Source organism: Cetorhinus maximus, chromosome 6 (genome assembly GCF_964194155.1).
Source record: "Cetorhinus maximus chromosome 6, sCetMax3.hap1.1, whole genome shotgun sequence".
Taxonomy (NCBI): domain Eukaryota; kingdom Metazoa; phylum Chordata; class Chondrichthyes; order Lamniformes; family Cetorhinidae; genus Cetorhinus; species Cetorhinus maximus.
In genome coordinates this window covers 41,346,238-41,367,939 of record NC_135884.1, presented here as the reverse complement: position 1 = coordinate 41,367,939, position 21,702 = coordinate 41,346,238, and the positions used below count along the sequence as shown (strand labels likewise).

Genomic DNA, 21,702 nt, shown 5'->3' with positions numbered 1-21,702 from the left:
ATTGGATAGGTGGATAGCAAGATGTGGACTGAGGGAGGCGTGAAGAAAGCCAGGGAAGAAGCAAGATGATACCAACTAAGGTGACAACAAATGAACGAGAAAGGAGCTCTTACCTTTTATTGAAGAGAAACTCTACCTGACCCATTTGAAAAATATAAATTTGAGGATGAGAGCAGCCAGTGTAAAATGCAGGAAAGAAACTTGTCTGGAAGGCCTTGGAACACATCATGGTAAAAGAGAGGCACAGAATCTGCCAATGCTTGGGAAAGCTAGTGTTTGGAAAAGTGGGTGAAAATGGACTGTTCATCTATTGGTGCTGTACTCAGAAATTCCACCACTCTTTAATCATGTTGAATTTTTTGCTAAGATTTAGAAATGAATGGATGTTGGTGTTTCAGTGTCTAATGATTTAAAGGAGGAGCAGTAAGCATAAACAAATAACTGAAAGGTGGGACGTTATGTAAATTGATTCCGTGTAGCTTGTAATTTTATGCCAACATTTTAGGATTCTGCCACACCAGTTAATGCATTGGTGTCAGCTTTCAGATTTAATCATTTACTTTACTGATGACTTGCACATCAGTGGAATTTTAAGATTCCAATTGATTCTTCATTTGCTCTTCGCACACTTTCTCCAGGGCCCACACACACTAGTTCAGATGGCAGAATCAGCAGATACACTTAAGGATTTTTTACAGTTTGTGAAGAAGATAAAACAAAGGAGTATGTGGTTAGCTGGTGTTTTGGCTGGTCTCGACGCGGTGATTCCATGTTGTGGCAATTTTGTTCAGTTCTGGGTTTGGTTATATGGAGCAGATTTCCACACCTTATTCCCAAAAGACCTCAGTTTGCAGTAGATTTCTCGTCTCAGGATGGTTACTTTGCAAATCTGGACACAATACTTCTACGAGAGAGAGAGAGACAGAGAGGGCAAACAGCTTCGGCAACCTGTTTCAGTACTGCATTCTGATTTCCAATTGTTCTCCTGCTTGGTAACAGTCTCTTAAAGTATTCTGCTGGCTGTATGTTTTAGAAAAAGTTCTATTTGTCCATGTGTGCTGCAGTCATTGTTTTAGAACAGCTAATTGCATTTTGATGCCTCATCACAGAAACATTTGCAAAGATTCAAGATAGCGTAAAGCCAACAAGAGATAGGGGCCAGGATTTTCCCCTCGGCGATTTGGGGGCGGGGCCCGGTCACCGAGGGGAAAATGACGCGGGATGACGTCGGGAGGAATCCCCGACATCATCCCGGGCCATTTAAATTTTTAAGAAGGCGGACGGACAGCGAAATCAGCTGTCTGCCCGCCAACCTGTCAATAGCCAATTGAGGTCATTGACAGGCTAGTTAAAGTACTTAAAGACCTGCCTGGCCAAGGCAGGCGGGCAGGCCAGGAGCCCCAGCAGGCTTTTGATTATTCATGAAACTTCATCCACTGGCGGGATGAAGTTTCATGTCCGTTTTATACAAAAATAATAAAGTTTGTGTTCTTTATTAGCATGTCCCATCTCGTGTGACATTGTCACATGAGGGGGACATGGTAATAATTTTTTAATGTTTCTACTTTTAAAGTTTTTACCACTGTCAGTATTCTCCCTGAGACAGGACTTTGCCTCAGGGAGAAGTGCGATCTTTCGCGCGCATGTGTGAAAGAGCGCACTTTGATAGATGGGGAACCCCCCCCCCCCCCGCACAGGAAGCGCATAGCGCTTCCCGTTGGGGATGCTGCTGGGCGGGCCTTAAAATGGCGGCAGGCCCCGTTTCAGTGGCAGCGGTCAGCTGCCCGCCCGCCGCCAAGCCGGTGGGGCCCGCACGCCATCCGAGGGCAAAATTCTGCCCAGGGTCTTTCATGCTTCCCAGGGGGTTGAGTGTCTTTTCTTTCCATCCCACTTGGTGGAATGCAAGCTGTATACTGTAGCCATCTGGGCAGTCTCCATTGTCTTTAGAGGGTTTAAGTTTATTTTTAAAACAATCCAGCCTGAAAAAGAAAAATAATAAATTGTATCTTTTTAAAAAAGCACATCCTCGTAACAATGGTAATGGTAGAGTGAGGGATATGCTGGCCCATGAAGTTACAGATTGTGGCTGAATACGATTCTGCTGCTGGCGGTGCACAGCACCTTATGGGTGCCCAATTTTGAGCTGCTAGATTTGTTCTGGACCTATTCCATTTAGCATGGTGGTAGTGCCACATAACACGACGGAGGGTACACTCAGCGTGAAGACGGAACTTCAGCTTCATAAGGACTGTGCAGTGGTCACTCCTACCTACACTCTCATGGACAGATGCATCTGCAACTAGTAGATTAGTGAAGAAAAGGTCTGGTAATTTTTATCCATCTTGTTGGTTTCCCTCACCACCTGTCACAGGCCCAGGCTGGCAAGTATGTCCTCAGGACTCGACCAAGTCGGTCAGTAGTGGTGCTACCAAACCACTCACGGTGATGGACATTGAAGTCCACCGCCCAGGGTACATTCTGCGCCCTTGCCACCCTCAGTACTTCCTCCAATTGGTGTTCAATATGGAGAAATACTGATTCATCAGCTGAGGGAAAGTGGTAGGTGGTAAGCAGTAGGAGGTTTCCTAGCCCATGTTTGACCTGATGCCACAAGAACTTCATGGGGTCTGGAATCAATCTTGAGGACTCCCAGGGCAACTCTCTCCCGACTGTATATCACTGTGCTGCACCATCATCTCTGCTTGGTCTGTCCTGCTGGTGGGACAGGAATGGTGCTGGTGGTGTCTGAGACATTGGCTGTAAGGTATGATTTTGTGAGTATGACTATGTCAGTCTGTTGCTTAACTAGATTGTGAGGCAGCTCTCCCAATTCTGGTACAAGTGCCCAGATGTTAGTAAGGAGGACTTTGCAGGGTTGACAGGGCTGTGTGCTGTTATGTTTCCGTTGTTGTTGTATTCAGAGATGGCTACATACATTCTTATGTGTATGAATATTTTAAATCTTTAAGTATATTTAAAATATAGCTGGTTGAATTATTATCACTTCTTTGCGCATAAACCAATTAAATGTAAAGGGATTAAAAACCAATTAAATGTAAAGGGATTAGATGAAGGCATCCATGTGATTTTAGGGAATGAACCTGCAATTTGTGCGAGTAAATGTAAATTAGCAGCAATGTATTGCTGAGGTAATTATAATTGCCAGTTAAAAATATGTTACATACAAATAAAAAGAAGCTTGTCAACTTAAAATGATGGCTTAATTTTGTGGCTTCAACTGGGAAGCTGTCAGTGTTCACCATTGTTGCAACCATGAAACTGACAGCAACTTCTGCTGTCCACACATGCACAGTTAAACCCAGAAGTCAAGAAGTTTGCTGTCAGTGATTCCCTGTTCCTCCTCAGGGTAAGCTGTTGAAGTCCCTGCAGATGGCAATCTTTAGAAATCACTGAAATGTTGAAAACTTTCCCTTTTAAACAATAACATTGCTGTTTTAAATCCGTAAGGAAGTTTCGCCTTGCTGAATGAGGTGTACTGAGTTTTTAACTGCATACTAAGTCATAACAATTGCAGAAGTCTTTCTGGCTCTGGAAAAACTAATTTTTTATTTTTGGAAACTCAAATTTTTAGTTGTATAAATTCCATAGCTTTTTAATGTAATTAATCTTTAACATTTTTGTTTATGATATTTCAATTTCTAATGTATATGTCCTGCACCTCATTTCATTTTCTGTAAATTTAAGAAAAGAAGTGTATGATAGGCAGTACATTTTACTTCTTGGTTAGCTGTCTGTGAGAATTGTTCAATATGATTGGCTGTTTTCTCCTGCTTGATGACACCACTGTTGCTGGATACCTGGAGATCACCTAGATATAGCGCAGAAAAATAAAATTCACGCCACAGAGATCACTTTGTAAGCAGCATTCATGCGTTGTCACTTCGCTGCTGACAATCTATTATTTACAATATAATAATCAAAAGAAAGATAACCCTAAAATCTTGCCAAATATACTTACATTAGATGCAAAAAAATTTCCATTCAAGAATAATTCCCGTCAGTGTTTTAAAGTAGGTAAGAGTATTTTAATCCTTCATGTTGACTGGCCTCAAGAAATAGGTTTTCTTTCTATAGTTTCTGGTTTCAACAAGTGCATTCCTATCAGGTACTCTTCTACTCTTCCTTTTCCTAGATACTTAAATCAGATGCCCCTCCTGACTTCAGTGCTGTCCACCACAATTGAATTTAAGTCTCTCCTCCATGTATCTTTCCTACTGGAGAATCTTAAATCAGCAGTGGGAGCCTGGACAGAAGTAACCATTTAAATGTGGTGGTTATGGAGCAGAGATGCTGATAGAAATGCATTAATATGTTGCCATTTGTGGATCTTTGGATAATCTTTGTGGAGACCTCAGGGTGGTTATGAAAACAGGTGAGAACATCATCAACGCAATCTAATGCCCACATTTGCCTTGCCTGCTAAATCTGTCTGGTCCCAAAAAGAGACACAAACCTTTGATTGCATGACTGAGTATATACAATATTTGCCGTTAAAAACAGTTTGGTTGAAGAAGGAAATCCTGGTAGTTGTTCGGATTTTACAGTCAGTAGAGAACCAATGGTGATATCCATGCATTACATTTAAACTTGCTCATATGCTTTGCATGAGATATTGCACCGAAATGTGCAGTGATTTGAAATCTAATTTGGTGCACAGCCCTCTACAGTGGATTTGGGACCTATGTGAACAGGGCAAGGAACTGTGTATCTCCTTAACCAATCAGATTGAAGAATCTTTACTGAGCACGCAGAGGATGAACAAGGAAATGTGGGTTAGAATAGTTAATTCAATGTCAAATCATGTACAGAAAGTAAAATAAAGAGAGGGAAGAGTTATGGGAGAGAATGAGAGAAAAGAGAAAGAAAAGCTTAATTTTGAACAATCTCCAACAATAATTTAAATCTCTAAGTATGAGACTCCACACTTGTAAAAGTTAATTTTAGGTGCCAGAGGGATTGTTTTCCAGTAGTAATGACTTAACACAGAGTTAAAAATCTCTTACACTGAATGGACAAACATTGAGGGTGGAATCATTCCAGATTTGCACTAAGTGTGGTCACAGGCATGAAAAAGAACGTTTATCCGCTGGCCGCAATGCTGGCTTTTCACGCTGTATCATCCCAATCCCGTGTCATTAATCATGCATTCCCAGGAAACATGCTGTTTCACTCGTGGGCGGCCTCCGATTCATCTGCCATGCCATCACCTTGCCACTTCTTCACACTGGGCACCATATATAAATTGTAGCCATGCGCACACCTCTCAGTGCTTCCAGCACAGGACTACTTCACAGAAGACATGGCCCCAAAAGGCAAGAAGGCACTAGCTCCCTGATTCAGTGACGCATCCCTGGAACGCCTTCTGGACACCATTAGAGCCCCATTCTGGCCACAGGAGACGGTGGCAGAGGTGGTCAGTGCCAATGCTGCACGGAAGAGGTTTGCCATCGAGTGCAGAAAATGGATGTATGATCTCATCCATGCCGCCATGGTAAGGCAACTATCTCATCACTCTAAACTCACATTCACAAGCACATCACAAATTCACTGCAATTTCACTCACTGCCAGCTCAAGAGACATCGCCACTCACTGTTTCACTCAAACGCTCACATTTTCATCTGGCCTCATCTCCTCTGGAGACTGCCTCCTCAGCCCTCACCCTCTTGAGGCCACTTGCACAGATCAATGTGTGCCCCCACACACATCCTGGGATACCCCCATTCCCAGTAATGCCCTAATTCTGCAGCCTCTTTCCTTGCCTGAGGCCACTTCTCCCGCTTCCCCAAGCAAGCTATACCCCTGCAGCCGTTGAAAAGCCACCCCCGCTTTACAGCTGGTCTCATAAGTAGAGACCTGCCCGTGAGCCCCCTAAAAGTGATGTGGTGCTACCTGCGAAGCCTGGCACTGATGACCGCGAGTGCTGCCTGAAGCAAGGTAGGCAAACAAACCTCAAGTCCCAAGCGAAGTGTAGGTCACCAGGTGCACGTCGCTTATGTACAGTTGTGAAACATGTTGGCGTGCAATCACGCGGACATGCTCAGATGATCCGAAGTGGGGGGGATGATTCTGGCAGGCTGGTCTTATGGTTATATGCAGATGTATTACAATGAAGCTCCCAACACCTGACAGCGGAAAACGCGGCCCGCCATTGATGGGCAGAGCGGACAATTGCAAACTGGTTTCACGACATTGTGAAACTGATTTTTGGCCTTCCCGCCATATTGTCCGCTCATGCCCGCCATGTCACCCAGCGCCGGCAGGCACGGAAAATTCCACTCTAATGTTTTCTGGCAAGTTTAGTGGGTATCTGTCACACAAGTACAGCAACTTCATGCTATTCCTCAATGCTAAGTGTCTCAGCGGGATACTGATATAGTCCTATTCAAACAGTAGCTTCCTGATTTTTGTGCGTGCGGCCTCCTGAATTCAGTGTCCGGTTTGCTCTTTATTAACAGTGATTTCTGACAATCTCACCATTATTTGTACTGCAAAATCCAGGCCAGTGTTTGGGTAATACCGTTTCAAGAAATGCAATTAACTGAGTTGTGTAAAGCTGGATGAAAAAGCATAATAAAGAATAGTTATTAATATTCAGATTTTATTTTTAAGCCCTTGACACTGCTATTTTTGATTTTATGTGCAAGTGTGTCATTTGATTTTAAACTTTCCAAAATATTCTCCGATTGAGGTGCTCCTCTCAATTGAGATGTAGCCCTATCCCAGCAGTGGCATGCGCTATTTAGTATTAAACTTTATGTGCTAAAAGTGGAGTGATTTGCCATCATTATACACAACATCTGGTGTGCTCACAAAAGCTTCCTTTGAAATGTCCTTTGGGAATAACATTTTACGTGCTTATTGACAAGTGACACAAGATTTATTTCCTTTCACTAGCAATGCTTTGTGCATGTATTGACCAAGAAATTTTATGCAGTTGCAATGTTCTTTTAAGGCTATTTTACAAATAGCAATAGATCATTTTGTGATGAGAGGAACAAAGCACAATGATGACAGTGGCCAGACTATCAGCAGGGCATGATGAACAGGAAATACGACACCACCTATCTGGACTTTGTATTCATTTGGATTGGATTCACTGACAACATATGGCCTCAGTACTGAGCTGCTGGTAAATGACAGAATGCAGTCATAATGGCTATGCAAAATTGTAGAGGTACTCAGTCTTCCTGCTGTAAACAAAATCCCTGTGATGCTGGTGTTAGAAAGCTGTGATGCAGTTAAAGTTGATCTGAACTTCTAACCAATGTTCCCCTTAAGCTGCACAATCACACACCAACTCAAGTTCCAGTGCAGGCTGCACACAAGTAAGCCCCTCTAAGTTACTGCACAAAATCTTTAAAGAGCCCACATTTAAACAAATCGGCACACATCCCCAAATTAAATAAACTTAGGTTCCTTCCAACTATATAGTTACCCATCTTAGTGCGATAAAACTGCTGAAATGAAAGAGTAAGATTAACGTGTCCATCAGGCAGGCACTGATCATTGTTATTCATTCTGAGGAATCAACTGTCTACGTCCATGATGGCACAGTTACTTATAATGCCTTCAGTTTGCTGCGGAGACAGAACTGGAAAAAAGTTGTTCTTCTATCATGGTTTCCTATTCATGATACTTCTGAAAAATTCTTTTACCTGGTGGATGATTTTATCCTAAATCAAAAGGCCTCAATGGTAGTAATTCTGATAAACTTATGATAATGGAACACCCTCCATGACAGAAAAACAAGCAGGCATGTGAAAAGAGTGCAGACTGTGGCATTTAGGGAAGTTTGAACTTACTGCATTAATCATTGAGAAGCACTTAAAGCCAAGAGGATACTTGGAAAAACACCACAATATCCTCAGTCCTGCTAACTGAATGTTATCAATGAACATCCAGTTAAATCTTGACTTCATGTATGTTGTTCAAATGGGATAAACCTCGGACAAATGTTGTAATTGACAGAAGCCCATTTTTAGTTTGGTTGGAAAAGTCCATCCTGTATGATTTACAGTTTGAACATTATGTCCTAGATTCTGGTCACACTCTGCTGGTTTCTCTGGTGTTAAAGAAGCATGTAACTGTCCAATATGCTGAGCAGGAAGAGTACACTCGATTGCGCTGCACAGCATATTGCATTGGCCAAGCATAGGCCTTCAAGATGCTCACCAGAACTATTCAAGACTTAGATAACCAAATTAGGATTTTATGCTTGTTAGAGGGCCTTTTTTCTGATATTTGGTTGCCCAGTGCCTGACTCACCTAGCAACTTGTTATGCTAACAAGCAGGAAGGACAATCCTTCACCAGCACAATTTAAAGAGATAATCCACTACCTACAGTTTAGTTGCTGGTTTATCACTTGAGGCTGCTGCTTTTGGACTGTTATCTGACTCTGGAAATTAAATTGTGACTGCTGAGAAGATTTTGATGGTGTTATATTATTTTTGGCTGCCTTCTAAACAGTTATGCAGCATTCATGGATCGTCAGGGAGGGCTGCTTTTGTGCCTAGAGTAGGAGGGGGAGTGGCAGGGAGACAAGAGAGAGCGGGAACAGTGGTGAAAAGGCATGGAGGACACTGCATAGCTAGCCGTACTCACAACAGGTATTTTGGGAGCACTTCTACACAAACCTTTCGGAGGAGCAATATATCAGCCACCTTCACTTGGTAAACAAGGCTGTCACTGAGCTATGCCACCTGCTGCAGCCACAATTGGAGTAATGTGACAGGGTGTGGACAGCGCTGCCTGTAGCTATCAAGGCCACTGTGGCCCTTAGCCTGAATACCACAGGCCATATTCAGGATGCAGCAGGTAACGTTAGTGACATTTCATAGTTCCCAGTCCACTTCTGTATCAGGAACATCACCAACGATGACACCTGCAGGAACAACTACTTTACTTTCCCAATGGGCTGAGTGAAGTAGGACACGAGCATTAGATTTCACCTGCGTTGGTGTGTGCAAGGTGATATAGACTGCAACTGCATTGTCTTGCAGCTTCCTATCTCCAGCTTGACATTTTTATCAATCGAAAGAGTTCCATTGCCCCAAAGTACAACTGGTTTTCAACCACAGGAAGCCCATCATGCAGATCTGTGCCCAGTTTCCCATCTGAAGTTTCACTCATTCATCGTGCACCAGCCCAATGTGATACCTTTATATCAACTGGGCTGTCAGGTTACAGGGTGGCTACTAGGTGACAAGGGTTAGGAACCTGGACATAGCTGTGAAGTTGGCTTACAATGAGAGCCATGGTGCCATCTGAAGTATAATTGACCAAAAAATTGCATGCCCAAGCAAGACTTCTGCCTGTACTATTCATGGAGATTTGCAACACCTTTCTGAGCAGGTATTCAAATTTATGGTCATTTACTGCACGCTCCATAATTTTACACCATGCTGGATCAGTCCTTACCACCATCTGGGCAAGAAGAAATGGTGCATGAGGAGTAGCATGAAGAGGAGAGGCATCCACCAACTAGCGCCCCTAGCTGACAGAGCTCCCAAAGAGCAGTTTGTTGAAGAACACTTCACCTAAACTAATCTTTCCATCTTCAATCTACCAACTGTCCCACAATCCTTTCCTCCTTACTACAATCATCCCATTGCCTTCCTTCAGTCTAAGCTTATGTTTTCTTTCCTTCACTTTACTACAAGTACAAACCCAAAGAACAACACCAAATTCAGAACAAAAAAAAATTACCAAACAACTGGAGTCCATCTAACAGATAATTATGAATTATCCATATGTATATGTAGATGATACAAAGATAGGTGGAGGGACAGGTAGTATTGAGGAGGCAGGGAGGCTGCAGAAGGATTTGGACAGGTTAGGAGAATGGGCAAAGAAGTGGCAGATGGAATACAACGTGGGGAAGTGTGAGGTCATGCACTTTGGTAGGAAGAATAGAGGCATAGACTATTTTCTAAATGGGGAGGGAATTCAGAAATCTGGAGTGTAAAGGGACTTGGAAGTCCTAGTCCAGGATTCCCTTAAGGTTAACTTGCAGGTTGAGTTGGTAGTTAGGAAGGCAAATGCAATGTTGGCATTTATTTCGAGAGGACTAGAATATAAATGCAGGGCTGTGCTGCTGAGGCTTTATAAGGCTCTGGTCAGACCGCATTTAGAATATAGTGAGCAATTTTGGGCCCCGTATCTCAGGAAGGATGTGCTGGCCCTGGAGAGGGTCCAGAGGAGGTTCACGAGAACGATCCCAGGAATGGAATTCATTGCCACAGAAGGCTGTCGAGGCCAGGTCATTGAGTGTATTTAAGACCGAGATAGGTAGATTCTTCATTGCTAAGGGGATCAAAGGTTACGGGGAGAAGGCGGGAGAATGGGGTTGAGAAACTTATCAGCCATGATTGAATGGCGGAGCAGACTCGATGGGCCAAATGGTCTAATTTCTGCTCCTATGTCTTATGGTCTATATGCCCTTCTTGCTTATTTTGTGTGCTCATTTACTATCCCTCTGCCCTAATGTAGTGTTTCCTTAGTGGTTAGAGCTTGGGAGGTGGGGTGCTGAGTTTCTATTGAGGACATTTCAGATGGCTGTGGTTCTGGTACAGTGATTAAGAGCTTAGCTGTAGACTGCAGCATTTCAATATGGGCTGGGACAGTTTGACCCAGCTGGCTGTGTGACACGAGGGCAGTGGCAGAGTGGGTGGTTGGGGACCAGGCATACTGTCATCTTTGCCTCGGAAGAACAGTGCCTCTCCAATGGAGTAATCTTCTGTGACAGTGTTTCAGCACCCCTGCTTTCTGCATAGAAACAGGGTGCAGGAGTGACGTGCAGCTCTAGAAGCCCCTACAGATGCCTCCAAAGGCCAATGCTTGACAAATCTCGTGAGGTTATTGATTTTTTTTTCCCCCAGCAGCGCAGTTCATGTTCTGGGAGCTCAACTCCTGGAATTGACCTCCTCTGCAATGTCTTCTCACTTGCAGTGGAATTGGTGCCTGGAAGGCTGTGTGTTGAGGGGAACAGAGTCTCTCTGTCCACCTGTCATGCTTGGATTGGGGCCTCAAAAACAGGACCTGAGAACCTGTGGGCATGATCTACAGGCCTAACAGCCATTTCTGTGCTGAGAAGTGTGTCTTCTCCTATTCTGCCTGAGTGTATCTCTCCTTTAAGAGGTGTTTGCTGCTTTTAAGTGGTGTCAGAGATGCACTATTTCCAGCCCCACCAAACAGCCATATAACTAATAAATAGCATTGGCTGAAAACCTCACTTATGATAATGAGCTTTTAGCACGAATATTGTGTGTTGTCTAGGACAGCTTTCTAGGCTGAATGTCAGTGGTTACACTGTTAAAAGCAGAGTCAGACACTCGTTTTCAAGCTTGCTTTGTCGTGTTCAAGAATGAATAATGGACTATCTGTGCTCCTTTGACACCATCAGAAATTCCACCAAGGAGCTGATTGTGTCCAACCTGTGATTGTTCAACAGTTGGTAGACTGGGGGATTAGTAGCACAAATATTTTGCAGAATCCAGCAATAATAAAGACTACAATTGGGCCATAAACTCCTGTATCACAAAGCCAAAACATACAGCTCCCTTATCACCAAATGAGGAAAGCCTGATTGAATTGGTAAATGATACCAATGAAACCTTACATTTTCCTAGAATTCTCCAGCCAGATTTTGATTGTTCATGCAGTATGAATTAACATATCAAACCCTGACACTACTTATTCATTTTGCTTCCAACTAGTTGTGCAAGTCTGGATTCTCCATCTTGGCTTAATTCTGGATAATGGTGGAGATTATCTTGGTTCACCAATTTTTGCCCAACAACAATGACTAGAAATACTTTGCGCAGCTAAAAGCAAATACTCCCGTCCCATTGATGACAGTGTAAGCTTTGCAAAATTTTTTAAAATGTTATGGAGTTCGATTTTATGCTCCTCCACTGGTGGATTTGAAAGCGAGGGGGCATGTAAAATCCAGCAAGTGGCCTTCCTGCCACCTGCCCCCAACCTGTCTGAAATTTTCCGTGGGGAGAGGCGGGTGGGGGAGGCATTGTGCAGCCTGCCTACCGTTGGGTCTATTGAGGCCCTGAAGTGGCCAATTAATGGACCATTCTACCCTCACTTATGTTTTACCTACAGTGAGGGGAGAGGTGTCAGCTGTGGCTCAGTTCATAGCACCCTCGCCTTTGAATCAGAGGGTTGTGGGTTCATGTCCCACTCCCGGAAACCAAAAACTGTGAATGTACTCGAAAGAGTTACATGCGATCTGTTGATAACTCGAAAGAGTTACAGTGAGGGGAGGCCCATGCCATGCGGGAAGCCTGACAGGTTAAAAGCAAAATACTGCAGATGTTGGAAATCTAGAACAAAAACAAAAATACCTGGAAAAACTCGGCAGGTCTGACAGCATCTGCGGAAAGGAATACAGTTGACGTTTCGAGTCTGTAGCTTTATCTGCATGGGCTGGTGTCAGGTAAAGGGGGGAGGCTCCCTTACCCCACCAGAGGCACCCATTTCCAAGGGCATTACACCATCTTTTTAACAGCCCCCCAACCTCCTGAACTCACCCCCCTGCCGCACCACCACCCCCCCCACCCCCCCAACCTTGTCCCCGCTTACTCCCCTCGCCATGATCCCCAGACTTATCTGTCAGGCCAGGCTCCTCAGCAATGGGGACTGCCTATAGTCCTGGCAGTGACTACCAGTAGTGCTGCTTGGACTAGAGAGTTGTCGGCCAATTGGTTGAGCCAGCAGCTCCCTTAAGGTGGGATTTCCTCCCAAGAAAGGAACAGAAGTCTTGCATTAAAACAATTAATGTTGTTCCCACCATTAAATTGCTGGAGGGCAGCCATCAGGATCGTGGGCATGCTCGCCACTGACTTTTTAACCAGAGGGTGAGGGAACCACAGTGCTCTATAAAATCCAGCCCATGGTGTCTGATACACACAGAACATGGATTGTGTTTTCCCCTTTTACTTTGCGGGAAAATTAATAGAAAGGCATTATAGATTTTCTTAGTTCAATGTCCTCTGGTCCAAAGTCAATCACAATATTACACAGATTTGTAGTTTAAATCATTCTGAATTCATTCAATTGCATAGAGTCACCTCTGTAGGGTGATCATCTATGCAATCTAGCACCCAAACTTGTCTTGTTTGCTCAATCTAGCTAATAAATTTAAATTAGAACTATAAAAATCCACAAATACTGTACTCTTATCTGTACTTGATAATAAATCACGTTGCACAATATTGAAAATGAACAATGCATTGTGTATTGTGATACAGCGGCTCCAGTAATTAACAAATCTGAGTGCTCAAGTTTCACTAAACAGGAAAATAATTTGAAAGCAACAGATTCAATGCTGCTGTTCAGTCCACATGCAATTAGAAAACAAAAAAGCTATATTAGCCGACCAAAATACGTTGTGTTCAGTTAAATCAAGCAATCTTGTTATTCTGACCATTCATGAAACTAAACAAGTGAATACGGTATGACTAGTTACAGGAAAATAATCATCTAAACAAAGCAGGTGATATACATACACAATCTTTATGGAGCTGGGTATGACACTGTTTATCCATTTTACAGCCTTAGTGGTGTGATCTTTGTTATGGTGAACTACAAGTTTGAAGGGACTGCGTCATGTCTTCAGTTCCTAGAGGTGTAAAGCACTGCTTTTTTCTTTCTTGAGCCTGTTGGCTTGTTTAGTATCTGCGAATTAAAAAACTGTGTTTATGTTATGAAATCTTGGAGCATTTGCTTATTTTCATTTCAGAAGTTGCTCACTTATTTAGTTGTGTAACAAGCTTAATTTTGACCACTGTTAAAATCACTGTGTTCAAATGCAGTAGCTTCCTGCTTTCAGACTCCAATTTTCATTATTGGAACAAATGTTATACCTTCCTCCTACATGTCAATAGTTCCATTTATATAAGTGTCAGTAAATCCATTTATATTTCTCCTTTATTGTCTAAATGAAAGAGATGGAATTATATGGTAATTAATGAAATGATAGGGTACAAACTCAGGAAATTAGCTGAACAATCACATCAGTGTGAAGTGGTATGGTACATTACTGATTCACAGGAAACTGCTTTCGAGGCATTCACGACAAAGCTTTAAGTTCCCACAAGACATGTTAATTGTTTGTCCCCTTTAATTAAGGTAGAATGTGTAACTGGGAACGGCAGACAGGAAATTGTTTAATTGTATCTAACATTGTCGTACCATATCAGAAACTGAAAATCTATTAACAGCACTTTTCTGAGGAGATTGGGAAAATATACATAAAATGCATTAGTGTTATACGTTGGTAGAGTAGTTATGGAATTTTTAGATCTTTTGTATTTATATTTTGTAAATTATGAGCAGACATCTATGTTCTCATTGCATCTCTTTTTGCAGCTTTGGCTAACAGTCGAGGAGAATTCCTTTTAAATGGAGATTTTGTGGTCAGCATGTTTAAAAGGGAAATTAAAGTTAGAGGAGCTGTAATTGAGTATAGTGGGTCTGATAATGGAGTGGAAAGAATCAACTGTACTGATCGGATTGAGGAAGAGCTAATAGTTCAGGTAAATTTGCATGCATGGTTAAATTCTGTGCATTATATTATCTTTTATCATACCTTTTCACTAATAATTGATTAGTTTTTTTCCATTACATTTTTCATTCAAGGTTTTGTCTGTGGGAAATCTATACAATCCTGATGTGCGTTACTCATTCAACATTCCCATTGAAGATAAAGTGCAACGTTTTTTTTGGGATCAGTTTGGCCCTTGGCAGGATTGCAACAGGCTTTGTCAAGGTAATGAGTAGTGTTACTGCTGAACAAACAAAGAGAACACCAGCATTTGTGTCCTTTTATATAGTTTGTTACTGGTTGATAGTTTTTTGAATCATGTGCTGAAAGATAATTTTACTTTACTTACTTCATTGTTTATAATGTGATACTGTATTTGAACAGGTGAAAGGAAAAGAAGACCTATTTGTACCAGGGAAAGTGATCGGCTGGTTGTCTCTGATCAAAGATGTGATCAAATTCCACGCCCAGTTCCATTAACTGAATCATGCAACACAGAATGTGAAATACGGTGTGAACTTTCAAGAATTATCTTCCTCTCAAAATTATTTACATTTGATCAGGAGATCACTTGTAATATTATATAATTTCCTAATTGAAACAATACTGACACTATCAATTGGCTAGAAACTTGTGTTCCATATGTACATCGTTATTAGTTTGCCTAATCTGTGCACTAGTGCCAGACTTCTGCTACAATAGATATAGAACAGGTTCGGGTTCTACTTTGCAATCCTTATTGCTACTGCCTGTGTGGTTTTATAACTCACATTATTTCATTCCTGTCTTTCTGACTGTTCCCAGATCATCTAGAGCAATGGCTTCTATTTGCACACCTAGTCATTACCATTGGTGTCCCCCAATGATCTGTTCTTTATCTCCATTTGCTCATAATATCCATTGGTGACATTCTCCAAAGACATGGGGCCAGGTTCCCATGTGCAATGATGACACCCAGCTCTCTCTCGCCACCACTTCTCCTGACTCCTCCACTAACTTGTGTTGTCAGATTGCTTGTTTGACATCTAGTCTTGTGTGGGCAGTAATTTCCACCCACTACAAGCTTCACCAGCCCTCTGAGGCCTATCCAACCTGTTTCTTGCATCTGTCATGAAATGGGCAGCCAGCAATCCTGTCTAAAATACTCAAAGCAGGGCTTTGTCCTGTTCCTAGGATCCCCAGATGCAATTTTCAAATGCTAATTTGTTGATTGCTTCTAAATGTAGAGAGGCCTAACCAGCAGTCCTTAAAGAACGAAATAACTTTTTTTGTTCATTCACGTGATGTGGGCTTCGCTGGCTGGGCCAGTATTTATTGCCCATCCCTAATTGCCCTTGAGAAGTGGTGGTGAGCTGCCTTCTTGAACCACTGCAGTCCATCTGCACCCACAGTGCTGTTAGGGAGGGAGTTCCAGGATTTTGACCCAGCAACAGTGAAAGAGCAGCAATGTACTTCCAAATCAGGATGGTGAGTAGCTTGGAGGGGAGCTTCCAGGTGGTGGTGTTCCCGTGTATCTGCTACGCTGGTCTTTCTAGATGGTAGTGGTCATAGGTTTGGAAGGTGTTGTCTAAAGAGCTTGATGAGTTCCTGCAGTGCATCTTGTAGATGGTACACACTGCTGCCACACTGCATTGGTGGTGGAAGGAGTGAATATTTGTGGATGAGGTGCCAATCAAGCAGGCTGCTTTGTCCTGGATGGTGTCAAGCTTTTGGAGCTGCACTCATCCAGGCAAGTGGAGAGTATTCCATCACACTCCTGACTCGTCCCTTATAGATGGTGGTCAGGCTTTGGAGATCAGGTGGTGAGTTACTTGCTGCAGGATTCCTATCCTCTGACCTGCTCTTGTAGCCATTGTGTTTATATAGCTAGTTCAGTTCAGTTTCTGATCAATGGTAACCCCCCCCAGGATGTTGATAGTGGGGGATACAGCGATGGTAATGCCTTTGAATGTCATGGGGCAATGGTTAGATTCTCTCTTGTTGGAGATCGTCATTGCCTGGCAGTGTGGAAGATTGCCACTTGTCAGCCCAAGCCTGGATATTGTCCAGGCCTTGCATTAGGTAACGTCATTCACGGCTTCCAGACTTCCCAAAATGCTTCACAGTTAATGAAATACATTTGAAATATAGTCATTGCTGTAAAGTCAGAGATGCAGCAGCCAATTTGCATCCCCCCCAAAAAAAGATGTGATAATGTTGGTTGAGAGATAAATATTGGCCAGAAATCTGGGGAGGGTAGATGGGACCTCAGTTTGAATGTTTAGTCTGAAAAATAGTACCTCCAATAGTGCAGCACTCCCTCAGCGCTGCACTGAAGTGTTAGGACTCGATTTCATTCTCAAGTGTGAGATTTGAACCAACAACTTTCTGATTCAGAAGTGAGCTGCCTCTCAGTGCATATTGAAAATCATTTCAATGTGTGCTACAGCTGAAAATCAGCAGCATTTTTACAACAGTGCACTGTTTCCGTGGGAGATAAATATTGTAGGTAATTGTTTCTATCAGTTCCAGTGTACAAAAATAATAAACAGAGTACCCATACAGAGTGTTCCAACACACAGTTTTAACCTGAGTTAAGTAACGGTGGAGTTCTAAACTAATTAGTGCATTATGCTGCTTACTCTCAAACAGATGGCATATTGCCAGAAAAAGTGAATGCACAGCTCAATGTGGGCCTGGCTATCGAACTTTGGACATCTACTGTGCAAAATATAGCCAGTCAGAAGGAAAGACTGAAAAAATAGATGAGAGGTACTGCAGTTATCAACCAAAGCCAGATAATAAAGAAGTGTGTCATGGAGATTGCAATGTTGGGGGATGGCAATATTCATCATGGTCAGAGGTAAGCTATTTCTTAAAATATAATTTATGCAGATTAACCATAATGATTCTATAATAATTCAATGAAAAAAATAAATTATATTTAATCTTTTGATAAAATAGACATTGTCAACTGCAATTTAAAGGGCCACTATGTTCATGGCAATATGTTTAGCAATTTTTTTTTTTACTTAGTTTGCAAACATACAAGAGCAGATAAATCACATCAAAACATTCATGTTTCGTTTGGTCATAATTAAAATATACCATGCAGTTCTTATTACCTGAAGAAAAGCTTGTGAAACATTTTTTGGTGAAGTTATGGCTCCATAAATAAAATAAACTTGTGCCAGCCATGTGTGAATTTTAATCCGTGCTTGTGTTTGTATAACTGTACTGGTATACCAATGTGTAATATATTTACGCTGCTAATCTGTAGACATAGTTATTTCGATAAATTAAGACAAAAGTACCATGAGTAGATTTAAATCCACTTTTTGAAGTGGCTTCTTAAGCCTGGCTTCGTTTTGAAAACAGGTCATTTATGTTTAAAACAGTTTGTTGGAGCTTGATGCTGCATATTTTATCTGACAACTGATACTCTAGAGCAAATGATGAGCTCCTGACACGCAGACTCACTGGAAAATTATGCACATAAAAGTCATGGACAGCAAACTTGCAATTTTCTGATCTGAGTATATGATACCCCACAGCAGAAGTAGAAATGACCCAAAGTTGACTTTCTCCATACACCTTACTCTCAAAATTCAGATCTTAGAATACTTTTTGCAACAGTTTTCATATGGAATTTGAATGGAACAAAAAATTGAGTACTGACTCAAAAAAATGTTGCAGAAATTTGAGCAGAAGCTGCATGTAAAGAAGAGCAGTTGTAAATAGCAATATTTGATGTTGCAGAAGATATTATTGGTTTTTTATCAATGTAATTATTTGTCTAGAAAATCATGCATATCATTAATGCATGCATTACTTTTTCTCCCTTTATTTTCCCCTCTCACACATTGTGGGGAAAGGTTGGATAGGGCCCATTTTTGGGCGCAGGGATCGTGATGCGTGATCATCCTACGCAAATTTCATGCTGCCTGTTTATTTCAATGAGTGTAGTGTACAGCCCAGAGCAAAATGCATTGCTGACTGACTGCATGCTCAACAGGGGACTGAGCAGTGTGAGTGGCTGGACAGAGATACAGGTGGCCTGGACCTCTTAAAGGCAGCCCACCCCTCTTAAAGGGGAGATACACTCAGGAAACGGAAGCTGTTTCAACAGTTTCAGGAAGGTTTGGCTGGAAGGTAGAGAGCGAATGGAGCAATGGGCCAGAGAGAAGGCTCCTCGATTTTGGATGTGGTGCTGGAGGCTTTAGTGATGCAGCTGGAAAGGAGGAAAGATGCCATACTTCCATGGAGTGGGGAGTGGGTGGGGGCAGGGGCAGGATGGCCTCAAGGCGCACTCTGATATGAGAATGGGAACTGGTGGCCAGGGAGGTCGATTCTGGAACCTGACCCCGAGGACCTAGCTGCAATGCTGGAAAAAGTTAAATGAACTCACAACTGGTTAAGGTCAGTGACTGCATCTTCAAATGCTATATCGCATCCGCCACACAACCACCCTTACACACTGCTCAAGCACCATAGCCCCATTACTCACACATCAGCAATCAGGACTCACAGTTAACGTTCAGAAATTCAACATTGCCCTCACACACTTAACAGTGCTGCTAGTCTCACAGCCACTTCTTGCTTCTACTGCATACCTCTAGCTTTTCAGTAATGGCAGGCACATTGACCAAGCACATTGCAGCACATTGACTGACATTCCTCCTTCTGTTACTGAACATGATGGCCCGAAATTACAGAGAGCAGCAGAGAACCGGTGGGGGACAGGCACATTTGCATCACCTGAGCCCTCTGGAGGAGATGGTGCTCCGTGTCATGGGTCCGGCTGTGACAGAGGCCATAGCACCCAGCGTCACCAAGAACCTTCAAGATGATGGTACATTTCTGCCCTGCCTTATACGTCTTCTGAAACCCCTCCTCTCTCTTATCCTTTTATCTGACATGAACTGCAAGCTGCAGATGGTGTGACCATGGACCTCTTACTGTCCATTCCATCCCTCTTCCCTTACCATAACCCTAACCCTACCCTTCCACATTATTGTTTTCAGATACTGAAGAACTGCCAGCTGACCCACCAGTGCAGCCTCATCATGAAGGGTGAGAGCTATACCAGACCTCTGATGAAGAAACACCATCACCTGGTCTGACACTTGCAGCTACCAGCACAGCCTCTAGCAATGCACAGTGTTTAGAGGGTAGGACAGAGTCGGGATTAACACGCGGTGAGTCACTGGGCATGAATGGGCTGCATCCAAACCAAGGAGGAAAGGGTAGTTTGTGTGCCAGCTCACTGGAGAGCCAGGTCACAAATATGTTCTGCTGCAGAGGGCTCAGGTGAGGACTTTGATGGGGCAGTGTACAGGAGAATGCTGGTGAACATCACACAGAGATACTTGATGCATTGGGAGACCTACCACAGAGCCTCTTGTCACTGTCAAGGAGCTTGGAGGAGTCAGTTTCCAATTTGACGTAGAGCTTTGCACAGAGCTTGGAGCCCATTCTTTCCAACATACAAGTTGTGGCCAACTCCATGACAGCAATTGTAGACCCAGTGGTGATGCAGTATCTGGTGACTGATGTCTCAGCTTCTATAGCAGCACAGGAAGAAGCCAGCCAACATCTCAGTGTTGCAGTGGAAGCTCAAACTGAGGTCATGAGCTTGATGCTTGTTGCTGTACAAGCCTAGCTTGCTGCCATGCAGGCTCAGACTGCTGCCATCAAGGATTCGGATACCAGTGCTCCAAGGGCCATGCAGGCTCTTTTAGCAGCCCAGCAATCTGTCTGCCAGTAAATTACTAGGATTACTGAGATTTCACCCCAGAGAGTGGATCCATGGTGCATAAGCCTGCCTTTGTGCTCCCACCACAAACGCACTGCCAGTGTCCTTGCTGTTGCCTGTCAACCAGTTAGCTAGTCTAAACTGCTGCTGCCTTGGCTGAGGTGAAGCAACCTGAAGCTGGGTCCACAAGGCTGAGAGCCTCTTGAGGTGGTCCTGCAAGGCCATCTGCAATCTACTCCAGTGAAACTTGTAAACAGGGATGAAGTCCAATTTCACGACCAGTGCATCCTTTGCGTGGGATTGTGTCATACCAATTATACCAGGACCATATGAGCACCAGGTGGTAATTTTGTCATTTACACAAATTGCAAAATTGTTTTATCAAGATCAGATGAAATTCCTTTTATATAGAAATAAAATTAATTTTAATGCACATTGTACAACTTTAGGAAAATTAGATTGAAGGTAATCCAATATCTGTTTATTTGTACGAAGTGTTCAAAGAGTTGTGGTGGTGGTTCAAGAAGGCGGAATGCTGTTTGTGTCAATTCTATGGGGACTGTTCTTGGAGATAATAAATGCAGTCAACAAGAAAAGATGATCGTCCAGCGATGCAATGAATATACATGCCCTGTGTGGAAAACAGGTGAATGGTCAGAGGTTAGTTAGAATTTATTCTTAATGTTTTCATTTGGAAAATTAAAGATGGTCACATAATGTACATTTTTAAATATTTTGTTCCAATTGAGTTGCAACTTGATTTATTAATAAAAGTCAAAATGCTAAATTTGACTTGTTCATTCAGCTAGTCACATTTTGAAGGATATATTTTCTTTTGGGGCCCCCTGCTGGTATGCAGCATAGTTGAAGTGTGCTGCACCTTTGAAGAACATGGTGGGCTGAATTTTGCCACTCTAGTTTTTAAAAGGGAGGCTTCTTTTTCTGGTTCCATAACCCGGAGGTGAGAGTGGCCGCCTCTCACTTCAATCTTCCAGAAGGCGCCCAATTAAGAGTTCTGGGATCGCTGGCCAATTAGGGATGGTGGGCAAGTTGAGGATGCGGGAGGCCAAATTAGTGCACACGATTTAAAGGGTCTCCAGCAACCGCCTTGGTGGCTGCAATGGGTGTGCTGTTAAGGTGAATGGCACAAAACAGGTTAGAATGAAATGGATGGGAGATGAGGCTGAAGGAGCCAGCAGACATTTCTTCCCGCCAAGCACTAGACGTGACAGCAGTCTGAATGAGATACTACTGCCACAGCAAGCCTCTGTTTGTGGATGATCTCAGGCCTGCCATTTTCTCCATTTAAAGTTCGGATTGCATGTCAGTTTCATGCTGTCCAACCTCCCACTGCACATTCACCTCCTGTGAGTTGATGGGACCCAAGCGG

The 21,702-nt window shown here is 42.9% G+C and overlaps 1 protein-coding gene across 2 annotated transcripts in view; it reads left to right on the top strand.

Moving 5' to 3' along the window:
• The window catches only part of adamts9 (ADAM metallopeptidase with thrombospondin type 1 motif, 9), a 306,177-nt gene that overhangs the window by 105,038 nt on the left and 179,437 nt on the right, over nt 1-21,702 (top strand). For both annotated transcript variants that reach the window (XR_013576832.1, XM_078543655.1), the window contains exons 17-21: nt 14,404-14,570; nt 14,674-14,803; nt 14,963-15,089; nt 17,210-17,420; nt 20,808-20,972. Coding sequence is in view for 1 of the 2 variants with exons in the window: in XM_078543655.1 (XP_078399781.1) it covers nt 14,404-14,570; nt 14,674-14,803; nt 14,963-15,089; nt 17,210-17,420; nt 20,808-20,972 (800 nt within the window). In the remaining variant the exon portion in view is untranslated. The remainder of the gene's footprint in view (nt 1-14,403; nt 14,571-14,673; nt 14,804-14,962; nt 15,090-17,209; nt 17,421-20,807; nt 20,973-21,702) is intronic.